This window comes from Phaethon aethereus, assembly GCF_964289735.1.
Source record: "Phaethon aethereus genome assembly, chromosome: 15".
Taxonomy (NCBI): Eukaryota; Metazoa; Chordata; class Aves; order Phaethontiformes; family Phaethontidae; genus Phaethon; species Phaethon aethereus.
In genome coordinates this window covers 18,858,867-18,877,129 of record NC_138591.1, presented here as the reverse complement: position 1 = coordinate 18,877,129, position 18,263 = coordinate 18,858,867, and the positions used below count along the sequence as shown (strand labels likewise).

The 18,263-nt window shown below is 37.8% G+C and overlaps 2 protein-coding genes across 2 annotated transcripts in view; one reads left to right on the top strand and one right to left on the bottom strand.

Moving 5' to 3' along the window:
- IFT140 (intraflagellar transport 140) overlaps window positions 1-18,263 on the top strand; it is a gene marked incomplete at both ends in the record, with an annotated part of 80,473 nt that overhangs the window by 19,451 nt on the left and 42,759 nt on the right. Inside the window, 6 exons of the mRNA XM_082006722.1 lie at window positions 756-883; window positions 2,565-2,682; window positions 3,147-3,274; window positions 5,832-5,979; window positions 7,603-7,734; window positions 10,080-10,276. Coding sequence (XP_081862848.1) covers window positions 756-883; window positions 2,565-2,682; window positions 3,147-3,274; window positions 5,832-5,979; window positions 7,603-7,734; window positions 10,080-10,276 — 851 coding nt within the window. The remainder of the gene's footprint in view (window positions 1-755; window positions 884-2,564; window positions 2,683-3,146; window positions 3,275-5,831; window positions 5,980-7,602; window positions 7,735-10,079; window positions 10,277-18,263) is intronic.
- TMEM204 (transmembrane protein 204) overlaps window positions 12,594-18,263 on the bottom strand; it is a gene marked incomplete at its 3' end in the record, with an annotated part of 28,999 nt that continues 23,329 nt past the window's right edge. The window contains exon 3 of the mRNA XM_082006724.1: window positions 12,594-12,838. Coding sequence (XP_081862850.1) covers window positions 12,594-12,838 — 245 coding nt within the window. The remainder of the gene's footprint in view (window positions 12,839-18,263) is intronic.

The following is an 18,263-nucleotide window of genomic DNA, read 5'->3' as shown; positions in this document are numbered from 1 at the left end:
TTTTGAGTATTTCTGCAGAAAGATCTTTGATGTTTTGTGTTCTTTAAAGAGTCTGTCACTTTAAAAGCTACTGCACTGTAACTAATAGGTATTTATAAAAGACAACAGAATTTTGGAGGAAAAGGACCGGACTTTAAGTGGATCAAAATTGCATGCAGATTGAATATATATAAGTATATTCCTGACAGAAGAGCAACGTACTGAGTATAATAAAATTACAAGATAATGAAAAATACCCCCTGCACGTTCTGTGTGTCCCTGCAAAATCTTTTGCTTAACCTTTGCAGCCTCTGCTAGTCTGTGAGAACTGAAAAGAGAAATCTAATTATCAGAATTTTATGATACATGTTTTTATTTAAGAAAAAAATATTGTATTCAAGAATGGGTGGGGTTTATCACAATAAGGACTGATTTAACTCACATATTTATTTTTGCAGTTGTATATTAAAGGACCTTCAGAGACCTGTATTTCTGTATCCCTCTTAGTTGGAAAAAAATGTATTATTGAAGAGGAAGTTGTTGCAGAAGGACACCTCTAAATTTTTCCTTTTTTGGAGGCTATACATCCAGTTTTCAACCTGAAACATGGATTGAATTTGTAGAGAATGTGTGTGTTTGTAGTTTCTCTCATTTTGCTGGTAGTGATTTGTCTAACACAGAAGTTCAGCAGTTAGTTACTTAACTTGGAGACAAAATAAGCCCCTTCTAGTTAGACTCTTGAGTACACAAACCTGGTGTTACACATTTCTTCTTAGGGCACAGTTAAACAGCTGCTGGTCTTCTCTGAAGCAGAGGGGAATCCGTGCCTCTTGGATGTCTGCGGAAATTTCCTGGCTGTGGGAACTGATTTGGCTCACTTTAAAATCTTTGATCTCTCTCGCAGGTATTAATAGGCCTTTTAAACCAGCTGTTTATAATGGAGCGTATATTTTGTGAGGGGGGGGGAATCTTTAGTTAGTTTTGCTCTGATGAAAAATGACAGCCACTTTGAATCTTGAGACAATACACGCAGCCTCTGTGAAATGATGGCCTATCCCTAAAGCAAGGGAAGAGCCACAGAGTTATTAGACAAATCATGGTATGAGTAATAATAATAATAATAACAGTAATTTTTCAAAGAGGATATTGTGAGGGATATTTGTGTTTGAAAGTGGGTGGAGAATTTATGGAGGATCAAGACAAGGATGTCGCACATTTTTGCTGATAACTTGACCAAGACCTTAATCTCAGAAGAGTTGAAATAAAGAAAAAAAAGCTAGGTCTTGTATCTCCTCATAAATCAACAAACTTGATTCACTAAATCCATGGAGGAAGTGAACCTAGAAGTGTAGACACTCTGTTCTTCCTCCTGTTCTTCCTCCTGTTTAGGTTAAGAGAGAAGTTTAATTGACTTTGTTCAAACTTTACTGTGTTCCCATGCTGACAAACAGCTGTGACATGAAAAAGATATGTGCCTACCATGACTTTCAGTTTGAAAATTTATCTGCTGATGACAAAAGTAATTTTGAAAACCTGAAAAACCTCAAGAGTGATGGATTCTGTTCTTTCTTACATACTGTCACCAGAGGAATGCTAAAGTCTAGTTAGTTACCCACTTGGAAACTCGTTACCTATGTTGAGATGGCACAAATTCAACATGGGACTCAACTTGAAGGTTATTGGGGCAGGTTGTAACTATCACAAATATTAGATTATGGTGTTTGACAGTGGAGGAAAAAGTAGCTTAAATCCTGTGTGTTACGTTAAATTTTTGTGGCTAGTAATGAAAATACCCCTTCTCAAATGATGACAGTATGGTGCTCTTTAATTTCAAAGCCAGCATAGTTGGCTTAGAATAAATGAGAGATCTAAAAATGTGACCCAAGGATGTTGTTTTTACAGAATCAAAGATTTTCTTACATGAGATCATATTATGGCTCTAAATTAATGTCACTTCTTTCTGTTGCATTCTTGTGATTCATGAGATTTGTCCTCTTTGTTGCTGAATGATTGCTGGGCTTGTGTCTAAACTGGCAGAAAGATTCTTTCGAGATAATGAAAAATGCAGGGGCAGGGTGGAGAGGAAGTGTTAAGTGTGTGAAGGATACAGTCTTTTGGAACTTACGTACAGAGATGTGATGAATAAGATCATATAAATACCACCCCCCAATGGCATTTCTTCACTTCTGCTCCACAGTGTGTTTTCCATACACAGAAGTTTTATGTGATGGGCTATATTCAACATTCAGGGTACTGTTCAGCTTTCTTATGTAGGAGAAAGATGTCTCAATTCAGAATTCTGGTAGGATGTTCTTGCTATATAGCCCTGTTTTGGGAATACTGTAGGTGCATTGAAGTTTATTCTTGCTGATTTATTGAGGAAAGAGTGTCTCATTAACTTCTTCCTGAAAGAAAGGCAGGTCGCAGCAATTCTCTGGAGAGGAAGCTAGAGTCTGGGGCAGTGGTATCATAAGGCAGAAATCGTTTGTTTTTAAATGTCTTACCCATAATTTGAAAAATGTTTTGCCTGATGCATATTGCCAGTTGCTTGCCACCATATGATTTAAGTTTATTCCTTTCCACAGAGAGGCAAAAGTGCACTGCAATAGCAAGAACTTCTCTGAGCTGTTTCCTGGCCTTGGAGGCATTGCATCTGTCAAGTGCAATGCTAATGGCAATAAAGTCAGCATTCTTGTGAGCAAGGTGAGGCAAAGCTCTTCACTTAACAGCCCTAGGACCTGACCGTTGGTTAATAGACTGGTTCAAGAAGATTACCAAAGACACAAGATCCACTTCTCAGAAATAAACCTACATGTTTTGTGCAGTGTGGTGAGTCTTGAAATGTCATGTCCAAGCATGTAACTAAACACTAAAATTAAGGTATGTTAAGGTTTTGTACATGTGGTGAGAACAACAACCCAGAAAAGGAAGCAATATTTTGGTTTCAAAAGCTACTTTGTAGCATTTCAAAGAAATCAAAGGCTAACTTGCTAGACTCTAAAAACAGCAAGAAATTTTCTGATATTTCTACCGAAGAATGCTCTTGTGTGATTACCAGTAAACAAAACTGAGAGTATGAATCAGATGAGTTAAACATACCACCTGAACTTTACCTTTTTTCCTTTTTGACTGCATGCTTCAGCAACTTTTGTTTCCCCTTCTTGTAGGCAGATGGGAACATTGATTCCAAGATCTGTTTCTATGATGTTGAAATGGACAAAGTTACACTCTTTGATTTCAAGGCTGAACTGGGAAATGGTAGAGAGAAGCTTTCTTCTGGACAAGGCATCGACAAGTAAGAAGCTTTTATTTTGAGAAGTATTGCTCGTGGATTTAAGATAGGAATCTGCCCTATGAAGACAAGCAACACCTTGATACTGGCATTCCTCTGTCTTTGTGTAGGAGCTTGTACAAATATATTTATTTCTAAAGAATTGATTAAAACTGGTGCATTGTATGTCAATCAGCCTGCATCCCTGCCTCTTCCAATATGTGAAACAGGGAGTGTCAAAGAAAGGTATTAGAAAGCAAGCTCAAAATCAGCGGGAGGAGGCGTTCCTTCAGACAGCATGCAGCTGAGCTAAGGAACTCCATGCCAAAGGAAGTTATGGATGATGAAGGAAAGGTTCATGGACGTATTGGACAAACTCATAGAAGAACAATGCAGTGAGAGTTATTAGTTATGTGGAAGCTGTATCTGGCTCAAGAGGTCTTTGAGAGGAGGATGATTAGGTGTTGGGGGGGTATGCATCAAGGTATTATAGGACTGGAATCAGTATCCTGATCTTAAAATAAAGAAAAATCTTGGAAAGCTACTCTTCCATGAAGAGTTTACAGGGTAGGAAATGAAAAGAGGACATTCTGAAGCTCCTCCTAAGAAAAAAGTTAATTTTTAAGTCCAATTCAGGGTGTTTTTGTATGGAATGAACTAATGAAAAGTCTATTTAGAACTGACAGCTTTGTTTTCATACAAGCTGTTCTGTGGCAAATACATTAGAAATCCTAGTAGCAAGGCAGAAAAATGCAGTGAACTAGGAATTCTCATGAAGTACAGTGGAATGTTAGGGTACAAATTCCCACTTGGTTTTACATTAATTTTTCTGACTTTATTTTTCTTAAGAAAAAACAGTGTTAGAATAGAAGGTGGTTTGCTTTTGCTAGCAACTATCTGCTATAGATATTACAAGCAAAAAGGATTTACTCTCCTTATCACTGAAAACTGGAAGAAACTACCCAGCTTATCAAAAACTAAGGACAATGTGAATTTGAGGCCTTGTATCTTGGTCAGTTATGCAAACGGTGGAATAATGAGTAGTGAGGAAGTTGTTTTCAAGTGTAGTATCTTGTGTAGCCCAACAGAGGCCACCACAAGCCAATAAACCTATTTCACTGGTATTTAAATGCTAGATGGTGTCAGCGTGAATTTATCTGTGCTTCATTTTAGAGTATCTTGAAATTGGCATGAGTAAATTCACCAGAAAATAATCTACACTTCTCTCTCTTTCCTCCTGAGGCAGAATCTAAACACTCCCAATCTTTTTACACAAATACTGCTTCTCAGTTTGCAAGTAATTAATTTTTAATTCAGTGGCATGGATAGGGCATTGTGTATTTCTGCACCCCTTTGAATCTCTCCCTTAATTTGCCTTCTAGCCCTACTCCAATCCTCCCTAAAAAGCCCAGCCTTCAGTGGTGACAGCAAATGAGAAAAATATTTTAATGATGCCTTTGGTTTCTCTCTTTTTTAAAAAATTGACACCTATTTATATTCTGTATTTTTTCAGAAGAATCCTAAGCCATGGCTAAAATAGTGTGATTCTGTATGTCTAGAGTATTAATATGGCCAGCACTGAAGTAGTATTTAAATGCCCGAAGGAGGCAGAAAGACGTTTCTTATTTAAACTGCCAGAGAGTGACTTTCCCAAGGCTGCAGGGCATGTCCTTGTGCTTAATGTGCTATTTGACAGTGCCTCAGAATTCTTCATACACGGTATGAAGTTCAAGTACAGTACTGAGAAAAGGGAATGAACTGTGGCGTATCTGGAGGCTGAAGTCCCCCAGCTGCAGGTCAGGTTGAGCTGCAACTCTGGAGTTTCCCTCGGCACTGAGAAGTTCAGCAGCTCAAAGCATCGATCACGCTGCATGCTGAGGTCTCTTTGCTGAAGTCTCAGTAGAGAGAGATCTGTTGCCTGAGAATATAAATTAATTTCTTATTTTTTTTCCCATCAGTTTAATCACAATTGTCTAGTTGTGATCTCTTATGATCGCTGCTTAGCTGGATTTGAAAGTGAGGCATATGTACCAGAAACTCTCTCTTTACTGCTTATCAAAATGCACATCAGCGTGCTCAAGCTGTCTTTAGCCTGGCTGGGTATTTCTAGCGGTCCTGGCAATAAGCACCTTGGGGCAGGCTGTAAAACCCACAAGAAGACAGAGCTGAGGTAGTCCCCGTGTTACAGTACCTACACCGGTAGCAGTCGCTAAGGTGTATCATTTGAAGGATGTCCAAATATTTCTGTAGGACATGTCATCTCAGTGGAGGCAAATTTTGGATGCCTATTTGTATTTGTGGCAGTACCAGCTTTTTTTCTACTGAAATGCTTTATGTCCTATAGTCATGGTTAATATATACAGAACAAACTAAAAGTGGCATTGCCATGTATAAAGTGCTAGGAGGTAGGAAGATGTATATGGTTAATGTTACAATGCAGAGGTACTGGCATAGATAACTGATCATCATCTGAGAATTATCCCTTGGTTAGTCCTTGATTTACATTCATGCACTGAACGGGCTGGAATTATTTTGTGTCCCTTTCTACTTTTTCCCCCCCCCCCCCCTTGTCTTTTGGTAGGTCTGTTGTGGAGTATCCAGAGTTGCACAGTCATATCCCTGCTTGCCATTTCTGGGACCAGAGTGAACCAAGACTTTTTGTATGTGAAGCAGTTCTTGAAACAGGCCTACAATCTCCAGACCAGAAGAAAAACCAGACTGAGAGCATAGTATGGTCTTTTTGTTTGTTTCTTTTGCTTTGCTTTATGTGGAGTTCTCCCTGTCCCAGTAATAAATCATTGGTTCTTCATTAAGGATGTGGGAGTAGATAGTATACATTATCTTGTACAAAAATAAGTAGTGAAACTATATGTTTGGTGTCTCTGGCTTCAGGCAGTCACTGTACGTTAGCTTTCTGTTTTAGCCCTAGCTTGCATACAATGACGAAGAAAAAGAGGTGATTTCTTTATCTATGCTAGAATTTTGAGGTTGATCATAATGCAAGCTGATATCTGGACTACAGTTTTTCATGTGAAATTATTGGGTGAATTGATAATCTAGAGGTTTGATACTTACTCTCATTTTTTAAAAAATAATGCAGATTTTCTCTCTTGAGTCCTCTTTAAGCAGCAAGAATTAATTTGATAGAATAACAGGGACCCTACTGTTCAGGTGAGCAGTGAAGTGCGCTCTTCCCACCCAGTCCATATCATCTTCTGCTTTTCTGAACAGACATTGTACACCTTTACAGTGCTTCCCAAATTATCTTTCACGGTCGTCTTTACATTAGAAAAAATGTAGAAAAAAGATTTCATTTTTATTGACCAGAAACAATTTAATCAAAGAGTTCTTTCAACACACCGACAATTCTTCCCTGCTTACCCCACTCATGTGCTTGTAGCAGTCCTTACTATTTTGTCTGTACAGAACTGCCTGTCCTTCATAAATATTCCACTGATTTGAAATGTCCATGTTGACTTAAAGTTTTCTGATTCATGCATGATTTTAGTTAAACATCTTCCAGTTAGAGATAGAAAGCTCTTTGTTTCTTTTGTTGGTTGAAATGACCTTAGAAAAACCACGGGAAGATTAATGTAGAAAGGAGGAATGGAATAGGGATGTCTCAGAAGGCCTTGCTAGTGTCTTCTAGCAAAGAGAAGAACACTTCAACCTAATATTCCTAATGTAAAAAAGTAAAAATGTTTGGCTTCTACATAAAGTTGAAAAATAAAAAGATATAAAAGGAGTGCAACTTACTTTTTGTCCCTTATTTAACAGAATTTTTAACTGTGTGCTTATCCTTTAAGAAATGAGAAGTCTGTTTAACTTCAGTTGGAAGTAAATGCTTCATTTTGACTTGAGTCAGCTCAACAGTTAAGCTGTTGCAGAAACTATTTTTAAATTGCTGGTATGCTTCCTGGGAACTTAAAGCAGTCAGTAAGCTTGCTGAAATTATAGTAGAAATAATATTGTATTTAAAAAAAAAAAAAATTGTTGAAAGCAGTTGGGAGTATTTCTTTGACCTGAGTCAAATCTGTCAGAGAGACTTCTAGAGCAGCAGTCTGTGGCCAGGGACTTCTCTCTTTATGGTTGGTGAAGCTGGTTCCTGAAGGGCAGAGCTAGAGGTCCCTTTGCAGTAGGAACACGGTCTGTAGTGCAGAATGAGTCGTTGGCTACTTACTATAGGGAGGAAGCGTGCAGCTCTGCCCTGTCCAGCAGGTGCGTGCATGTGAATGTATATGTCATATTATTTTCAGGAGAAGGTTCTGCCAAGTGAATATGGAGAATAAAAACAAATTGAAAGAAGGATATTGCAGCATAAAACCAAAACAATGCTTTGCTTCCTTTTCCAGATGGATGTTTGGATTGTATCATTCTTCAGTACTGAAGAGCATGGCCTTTTGCTTCAGGACAGCTTTCCATTGCCTTCATCCTACGAGGTTCTTCTGGGCATAGAGGTGCCACATTATTACTTTGCAAAAAAGGTGAGGAAAACTTTCACAATTCTTTCCCTTCCCATAAGTTCAGACTTTTCACTGCATGGGGATCAAATGTAACCAAATTGAGTCTGGGGTAAGTAGAGGGACTCCAATGACAGTTGCTGCATCACATGTAGAAATTACGTAATGATAATTCTAATGCGGGTGTACTTGGCAGTATTGTGGAAATTGTACTGAATTGGCTTTTCGTGGGTATTGCAAGCTGCATGCCATGTACAAGCATAGGAGACACAGTACTTACCACGGAATGCAACTAAAAAAGGGATGTGAAAAAAATTCTCAATCTACATAGTCACTGTGCCTATTGCAAGTAAGGGGACGGCGGTGTGTCAGCTTTACGTAGGCCATAAGAGGGGACATTTCCTACTAGCTTCAGCAGAAGCAATCCATCTGCTTTTTGGAATGGAGCTTAATCCCCACAGAAAACCAGAGAGCGCAAGAATATTCATCTTACCCTATCACCAAATGCCTATATGCTACGAATACCAGGAATGCATGCTTTAAGTTCTTAAACTTGAATAGGAATCCAAAACTGTTTGCATCATAGGTAAATGCAATGCATACCGGAAGAAATTAAGCCTATTACCTACAGACTGGTTTTCTGGTTAAACTCTGACCTGAGTTTCTTAGTGCCTGTTAAGACGATGATGTGCCACTGCTCCCCTCTTGCCTAGGGAGCTTAACAGAGTCTGTTTATTCTACCAGAATTTTATTTTTGTAAAATCTGCAGGAACTTAATATTAGTGAGACTTCTAATCCTCTAAATCTTCTGAATAAGACAGACCAATGTGATCACGTAAATCTAATTTCATCTATTTTAGCAGCAGTGTTAAACAGGGAGAATGTATCAAGATGTTTTTCAACTTAATATATTTAGTTTCAGAACGGTAATTTGCAATTTAGTCCCCTTCCGAAGAACTGACTGTTGTCACTCTTCCTATGCAGATCTAGCTTTTAGAGTTGCACTCTATTTTACTTTCCTTTTTCTCTTTATTTGAAAGGTCAAAGGGGATCTGCTGCATTTTCTAATCTTTTAACACTTGCCCCCATCATGTCTCATGCTATTTTACTTTGACATTACATCTCTTTTTTTTTTTTTTTTTTTTTAACCTCTGTATGGATTATTGCTGCCATTAGTTATTTTTTCGGAGGGGATGTGTCTATAAACCTGTAAGTATCTGCATTATTTTGCTCCCCTTCCTTCATTCTCTGCTTTTCTCTCTTCTGTTTCCATTTTCTTCCCTCAGTAGGTTACCGTATCATAGCGATTAAATTACTTGTTGTATAATAATTCATTTTGGAAACATGATTTAGTATATGAACAGAGTCTGCTTCAAATGTAACACATTAAGTTGATGCAACAAGCCTGTTTTGACCAAGTTTCCTTCCAGGGTTTCTCCTTATTCATTAGAATGTCTTTTCTGTCCTGGTTCCAGAAATTCCCCAAATTGCTATCAAACGCGTTTGCACTTTTGATTTGTATCTTTCACTGTATCTAATATTTTCATTGTATAATAATATAATACCGTTTTTAATTGGCTTCTGTAAACCTTAATATTTAGTTATCTCATCTAACTATACAATTGGGGTAGAGTATATGTGAAATTTCGTGTCCTTCATGACTCAGATGATCTTCCACTGTGTTTGGCTTGTGAAAATTTACTTGTTACTCTCTAGACAGATCATTTGATATTGATGATTGACTTTATCTTTATTCTTTTTCTGAATAATGGTTAAATTGCTTTGAGCTGCCTTTCAATGACTGGTGAAAGTATCACTGAAGCTCCAGAGGCTCCAGAACTGCCAATTATATGGGGAAGGGCTTGAATCTGAGCTTTGGTGTTCATAAGCATCACATGAAGGCAAGAATAAAAGAATTGGGTCTATATAGTAACTTTCAGAACAGCAGACTCCTTTTTGAGAAGAGACTAACCTTAGAGAAATGTTTGTCTGAAATCTCCAGAAATCTGGGGGCTTAAAATAATAGTTGCTATATAGTCATCATCATTATTATTATTATTGTTGTTGTTGTTGTTGTTATTATTATTATTATTATTAGTGGCTGCCTCTCCTGTGGTATTTTACCAATCTCCAAACTATCACTGATGTACTGTGATTGTTCGTTATGATATGCTAATATGTTCTATGACATTCCATGTTTTGGGACATTTTGTAGGAAGTTCTGAAACATTGCAACTATTGTCACTATTGATCATGGTCTGGCAGAAATAGAAAACTTGGACTGTAATGGAAATAATGTAATTAATTACACATACAAAGGAGTGAGTTTCAACCTACTTGATACCTAAATGATAACACTCTTATTTTAGCCGGGGGAAGCTGAAAAAGGACAAGCAGAGTCTGGCTCAACAGCGGTCTCTCAGATGGTTGCAAGAAGACCCATGAGAGATTTCATTGGATTAGGAGACTGTGATAAGACTACCCGGGACGCCATGCTGAACTTCAGCTTCTATCTGACTGCTGGAGACATGGATGAGGCCTTCAAATCCATCAAGCTGATCAAAAGGTATCATAAGTATTTGTATGGATTTCTTTGTGGGTACAGTTTATTTTTATTAGAAGTTTGTATGAAGTTTTGATCCTCATAAAATCTCCTTACATCTTCCTCTCTGATTTAATTCTCCCTTTCACTTTTAACAAGATGAAATATCTTTATCTTACAGACATTTTAATGTATTATTTTCTGCTTATTCTTTTTTTACAAGACATTGCAAGCTCTGTGGATTCCTTTTTACCAAACGGGAAAGGATTATTGATAACAAGCAACCTTATTCTGTGTCTGAATGGCAAAAATCTCACATTATCACTAGAAGAAAATCAACATTCACAACTTTATTTATACATCTAAAATAATCACAGTAATACTGAGTATTACAAATTTACCAACCACATAGATGATTTTTAAATTTAAATGTACATTATTATAATATGGATATTGCAATATTAGAAGAAATAATATAATGTCTTTTAAATATTCCAATATTTTATTTTTTAAAAACCCTGCAATTAATCATAGCATATTATTTCTAGAAAAGATTTTCCAGAAAGTAATGCAAGCAAATGAATACAAATCTTAGTTGGTTTTTACAAACCTACTGCTAGAAGAAACTCTTTGTCAGCTTTCTGGTATTCTACCCTGATAGTCTAGAACAAGGCAGTTGTTCTAGAGCATCAGTCTCTGCAGAGTGTTGCTCACTTTGAACATGGTGCAGAGCAGCAGTTGGAGTTTCTTATTACATCAGAACTGAGTGCAGAACAGAACTCAAGAGCCAGCTTGATGATCACATTTTAACAAAGTGTGGAAAAGTATGGTGGAAATAATGATAAAGAAGAAAAGCAGTGTACTCAGCTGGGAGCGACACAACCATCCAAAAGAGTTTGTAACATTCACAGCTCATGGTCCTTCAAACCTATCAGTAACTGAGCTCAGAGTAGCATCCTTTAGAGTTTTTAAACATCTGTCATTGCCTCTAGTTCCTGTATCATAAATATTTCTGCATAATAGCTTTTGACCTGTTGTTTTTCTTCCGGAAAGTTATATGCATATGACTTTTGTGAGCCCATGTGCTTCTCAGGGTCAGGCTTCTAAACATGATGCCTAATTCCAAAGGTGCTAACTATTTAATTTCATTACTGTACTAAGTTATCAGGCAGGTCTTTTTTTTAAATGTCATGCTTAAATCCTGTATGTGTGTGTCATTCTTCAGTTTGGGTACTTGAGTGGCAGTTATATTCTCCAGTATTCACTGTGTTATGTGCCTCTGAGCATTGCTGGGCAGAGCTGTGTCTCCTGACATAGCACCCTAATCTGAAAATGTCACAGCAAATGTTAAAGCAAGCTGGGAAGAAAAAAATTAATTTGGGCTGAAATACCTGTTCTTAATAATTGTTTCCGATAATGTAAGTTAATAGTGTCTGTAATTATTAGGGAATCCAGGTAAGCTTCTACATATATATCTCTCTCTATCTATAGATATCTTCTATATCTATAGATATTTGCCCTTACTGTAACACTGAAGTAGATTTTTCAGCAACGTGTATGGTCTGCTGTAGCTGGGTACCTTTTTCATTTTTAATGGCATATCTGTTTACACATAGGATAGACCTGAACCTTTGTCTCAGGATATAAAAGAAGTGTCTGAAAAAATTGCAACTTAATTCTTCTGCATTCCCTTACTTTATAATCAGAATGGTTAGAGTTCCTTTTGCTTTTAACTGTCTGGGCTATGCTGTGACTGGGGAGCAGGTGTTGCAGCTAATGAGAAGTTCCTTGAAGAGAGGTGGATAGAAGGACTAAAGATTCATGAAATTTAAACAGCTGTTAAAATCATCACTTATTCACATTCATCACTTATTCATCACAAAGTTTTCTGCTTTCTCAGATTGCCTGTTAACTCCAAAGCTATTGTCACTGGTCTCCTATAGCTTTTTACAATATTATTAGGGAGTAGGATAACTTTATGCAGACAGAGAAAATGTGTTTGGTTGCCTCTTTTCTATATTCTCATTGCATACACTCTGTGTCTGCTACAGCTGACCCTGCTGACATGCAGCTGTGATGCTCTGTCAGGATTTTGACAATCCAACATTCTGTGCTGTACAGCAGAGGGAGAGGGCAATATAATATAATATATATAAAATTATGTGTTTTATACATATGTATATAGATGGAGCCCATCCAAATAACAGTTGAGGGCTTCTGCCCACAAGAGTGAGCTTCGTGATGTCTTTCAACCCTTAGTTTTAAATTATAGCATATATTTATAGCAAACAACTCCAATGCAGATCTCCTTGGAGATCTTTCCCCTTTCAAGTCCACTCTTTCAGCACGGTGACTCAACGTAGTCGTTTTCCAGGCCACGACGAAACCGAGCGGTCAGGGTACGGCTAATGACAATGACCCGGGGTGCCATGCAGTCCTCACGCCTATGAAGGATGTTCCATATGAGAATGGCAGCTGCCAGCGTGGCCAAAAGACAGGCTCCAATGTTTAGATAGCAAGACCAAGAGAGGTTGGTGTATGGCCCGATGCGGTAGAAAGTCACCAATCCGATAACCAGAACAAAACCTGCAAGGAGAATGTGAGAATTATTTTTCATGTGTTATTCTCTTGAATTTCTGTAGTGGCAAGATGCCATAGGACAACACTCGTGAGTCTGTAAAGCATTTCCATCCCTATTATGATGTGCTGCATGTGTTCTTGAAGGCAAATTTGGACATGATGTATGGAAATATGTGAAGACTGCATGCCTGAAATAGAGTCTCAATGTTAGGTTTAAATCTCTTCACTTTGATTTAAATGTCTTACTCCCACTTACCTGTACTTCATGTTGTGTTTTTTCCCCATCCTCTTGTTTCACTTACACAGATGTCCTCTTTCTTATTCCCATTGCCAACATAGAAAACTGGTATATTAATGATAATAATTATGAAAATCTTTCATTCAGAATATGGTACACTTGTTCTGAAATTTTAAAATATTTATTTAAGGCAGGCCACTATTGTAAACTGCAAAAATGATGAATAGCTAAATATCTTACAGAAATAATAAAAAAAAAATACAGAAACTTAAAAAAAAAAGGGAAAGTGAAATAAATGGGACTTTATGGTCCTACTTTTTTTATGCTGGAAAAAAGTGTTATGAGGCAAGAGTAATATCATGTCTCCAGAAGCTACCAAAGACAAGGTTTCCATTGCCTTCCTAACCTTAAGCACCGTAGTAAGTTCCCTAAAAGGTAGGTAATAGTAGAGTAATGCACTGCCCTCATCTAGCATTTCCATCCAGATGTCACAATGGGATTTGCAAAAAAAATGAAAAAAATGTTTTTCAGATTCTTTTTGGTAGACACCACTGATAAATAGTACTATTACTTCAGAGATGAGGTGGGGTGACTTTTCTAGTCATATATGAGGTCCATATTAGAACAAGGGGCAGAATCTGTATCCCTTGACTCCTGCTTTTCTAAGACTAAGGCTGCCCTTTTCCTTAAGAATGCACTGACAAGCACACACTTACTTTTCTGCCCTCTGTTTATTGTACAAGTCTGTCTCCATGTCCCTACTCTCAGATAAAACTACTTTTCAGCTTTTTAAGGCAAGTAATTTATACATGTGGTTAGATTGAAACAAACACACAAAGAGGCAAATACGCCTCACTAACTGAAAAATGTTTTCTCTTTGTTCCTTAACCACCACAACACAAGAAATATCACTGAGAAAGGGACCCCTTCATGAAGGAAGACTAGAATAAACAAAGGTCCATAAACAGCCGGAGGATTTCTAGGTACCATCTTCCTCAGTTCATGGGCAAGGACAAGTCAGTAGCAAGTAAGTCCCAGTGGCTGCGTGCTGCACGCTCAGCTAGCCACGCTGCTTGCAAACACTGTTCCCACAGATATATGGCATTGCTCTAAAATGGTGGGACACCTGGCTCTGGTCCTTGATTTTCCATGAGACAGAACATCCCGGGTATGCATTGTATCAAGTTTCTTTCTAAAAAGAGTACTAGTAATGCAGTGAAGATGGAAAAGACACATTATATACAGATAAAAAAAAAACAGAGGAGGGAAATGAAATATAAATAGGAGAAAGAAAATCAATCACTACTTAAGTAGGTGTGACACTATTCTGAGAGTGTCTTCACAATAACGTGAAGGCTGAATCCCACTCCTAATAAAACAAGCAATGAATGAGTATTAATTCAGGAGACATCTGGCATCCTCAGTTCTCTTGTGTCTGCCTAGAAGGTGTTTTGTAACTCAGTTGCTTGCTACATCATCTCCTCCTGAAGTAGCACTGTCCCACAGATGGCACGTACCAGAGAGTTTGAAGTGAGCCATCTCTTCCTATGGGTGTATGAGGAGGAAATAGGTTCTTATAGGAGGAGTAGTTCTTTCCTGCTCTTTCGCCACTCTGCAGTAGCCTTTGCTGTGAAGTCTGACATACTCTGTATGGGTTTTAGACTCTTGAGTCAGTTGTAAGGACAGCAATTAATAACTCCTTGATTTTGTCAGAAAGTCTAGTAGTTATCTAATTGTTCAGCTTAGTTATAAATGAAGAAGTTCATCTGGGAAAAATGTGGTTGCATGCAGTACATTGACTTAACTGAGTTGCAGAAATTGTGGATCTGTATGATGATTGTTTGCTAGCACTCGCAGCTAGAGCCTGCAGACTTACTTAGGAGGCCATCTTAATATTAGCCGCATTGGAGATGGGATCCCAATACAGAGGTGGTCATCTAGCATTATTTCAAAGTATACAGGTTTGAAAGTTTCTTCTCGATTCCTGTTCAAAAAATGCTGAGGTAGAAAAATTGTGAAGTTGTGCTTTTGACAAATTAAGCTTAAATCTTCATTTTTTCTCAGTAATCACCGTTGGATGACACACCTTGTATCAGACTACGCATGTTTTTTAAAATCCTGGTCTCTTGAAGCCAGGCAGATGTTATCTACATCCTTGGATGAACTGTTGAAGGCAAATCACCTGACTTTGAAAGAGTAAATTTTTCTGTATATTCATATGCTTAGCACATCACCACGTGAAAGTGGAAATGTTCTCTCCTTGTGCATTCAAAATCCTCACTGAAGTTTGCACAGGTTTTTCAGCATTCATAGAAGAATACTTTTGTCCCCAAAGCTACAGTTAATTGTGCTCTTCCTTTTTTGTGATGTTTCCTTGAATTGCTTTTGAATTCTCATGGCTTTGTCCTTTGGTGTTATCTGGGTCTTCTATGACTTTATTCTTCATTGTTAGTAGCAATAGCATACAGAAAGATTGCAACAGAGTTCAGAAACAAAGTAGTTTTCTCTAATTTCCAGTGCAATTCTCTGAGCTCAGTGTGTCCTGAGGCCCGTAGTAGAGAAGAGAGGGGGAGACCAGATCCTTTACTGTGGAATACATTAGGTTTTTTGAACTCTTCTCTGAGGTGGCTTAGTTCCTCATTTGTGGAACCAAGATGATAAAACTTCTTTTCTCCTGTGTTTTGTTTTGCATTTTAGGGCTTTGGGAGCAGTGTGTGCTAGTTGTAAAGTGCTTGTAGAAAATATGTATCTCTACATCTATGTTTGAGGTCTTTAGGTTTTATTATACAGATAAACATTGATAGTGCTTTGCTCTTCCACGGATTACAGTCCATTTTTCAAAGGATGATAGATACCAATTTTCTCATGAAGGTAAATTGAGAGAAAGGGAGATTGCTTGCACCTCCTGCAGCCAAGTTGTGGACCTGTTTCCTTTCCTTCCAGTTTACAATTTGCAGGAAGGAGGATGCTGAGGTACAAATGAAGAGACCCATCTTACTGATGAGTCTGGCACAGGACGGAACTTCGCGTGATCAGTTTTCCTTTTCAGTTTTCCTTTCAGAACTCTTTTCCAGTTCACATGTACTTTTACAGGGAATACAAAAAGCATTAAATAAATTTACAAAAAAAAGTGTGAAGCGAATCATAAAACCTTAAGCAGGAAGAACTTTGAACATAAGCTGTTTGTACCAGTGACCACTTACAGGTACCTCTAAGGGACAGTTATAAATATTAACAGTCCACTTTACACTGTCTTGCATTATTTGAGGCTCTCTTGGTAGAGGGAGCTAGGTTCAGGAACACCAGTTACATAGAGTAATGCTGATGTGATGTGTTTTGCAGCTTAATTTCCAGTTACTGAATTGTGACTGGTGCTTTCCCACTGAGGGTTTACAGGTATTTACCATTATCTCTAGCTTAGAGAAGTAATGGATGATTAACACTTCTAGTTTCCTTATTGAAAGTCAGGTCTTGTGCAAACCTGCTGGGAAAAACCTTTGGGGTTCCTGGTGAGTGAGAGCTGTACTCCCTTGGGCATGAGTTTTACCCCATTCTTTGCTCATTTAGCCATGGCAGGCAGCAGTGGTCTATACGTATTCCTTTATGGCACAGTAAAAGTAAATAAATGCTGTAGGAATATTGATGTTCAATATTTAAACTTTTCTCCAAATACCCATCTTTTAATTAAATTACTTAGTTTTTTCTTTCTTGCTTATATACCACTTACAGCCAATTACTGTCCTAAATGGCTACACATGTCCATGCTAGACCGGCCACCTTCATAAGCTCCCTTCCATCTGATGGAGCAATTATGCACCAGGAGAAAGCACTAAGGCTTCCTTACAAAATAAAACTATGCTAGCAAGACTATTTCGTTTTGCAGGCCTTCCCTTTGTCTGACTAGGGGGGAACTGGGAGATAACGGGTTTGAGAACTCCCCTCCTTGGCAGATAGCAGAAGTCACTGGAGCTCTTGAGTGAAAAACGTAGGATCTGTAGAATACTTTGCTGCAGGCTAGACAGGAACTGATATTTAGGAAGAGAGAAAAACATGACAGAGATGGGAGAGTTGTAAGCATGTTACTATAGGGAGTTTCCACAATTAGTTTTACAGTTCTGTCAGCATGAGCTCTGGAATAAAAATGTCACTGTGAACCTTATTTTCTAGCATTCTTGTTTCATATTAGCATGACCTGATACTGGATTTATAAATGTAGGAAATCAAGACCAAAGGATGGAGAAATCATATTGATCCAAAGAGACCGAGTTTGCATAGGATGATATTTAAATTTTGATTAATGCTGCTTTTGTAAAGATTTTGTTGTGTGAAAACCCTCAAAGTTTGCTTGGAGAGATTTTGCCTATAATAACTTAATCAAAATTAGACTTCTTGAAGCAAAGTGTTCCAATGTGCTGCTTAGGTTTTCCTTGCCCTCAGAGTGGTCTTGTACACCAGCCAAACATTGAGATGGAACATTTAGCAGCAAGTCTGTTCTCTAAATGAGTGGGCAAACACATTCAGTTCACTTATTTGTGCCAGCCTGGCTCTTCTCCTTCAGTGATTCCTTTCTTAGGGAAAGTAGATTTTAATTTTTTTTTTTTTTTTAATTCCTCTGTTATATGGATGCATCTGAGGAGTGGTGTCTTCCTAGTTTGTATGAACCCTTACGAATAATTACGTGTGTACCATTTGGTTGCAAACCCTAAATGTACTGATGCGATAATACTCAGTTTCTCTAAGGCAAGAGAATGAAACTGAAGTTTGACTAATGTTTTATTTTTATCGGCATAGCTAAAGCAGAGTATCTTCATGACGTTGGTATCTTCTGTTTTGCTTACTGCCTTCACTGTGAGTGTTACTAGCATTAGGAAATCTTTGACAGCATTTTAATTTGTTGCCTTTGAAAATTGTTAAATATTCAGCTAGTGTGTCACTTTCATGAGAATTTAGTGTAGAAACTGTAGTGTAGTGAATAGTGTAGGTGCTGGAATTCTGCTTCTACTGATGGTTGTGTAGTATGGGTATAACTCAGTTAATGTAAATATATCAATGCAGAATTTGGGTCTGTATTCAGAACAGTTAGAAGTACACATATAAAAATTAACTTTGTATTAAGAATAGCTTCTGTCTCCATGACTAAAACTGACTGTGGTGACTTTTCACTTTTTAGATAGGTAATTGTTACATTGAGTA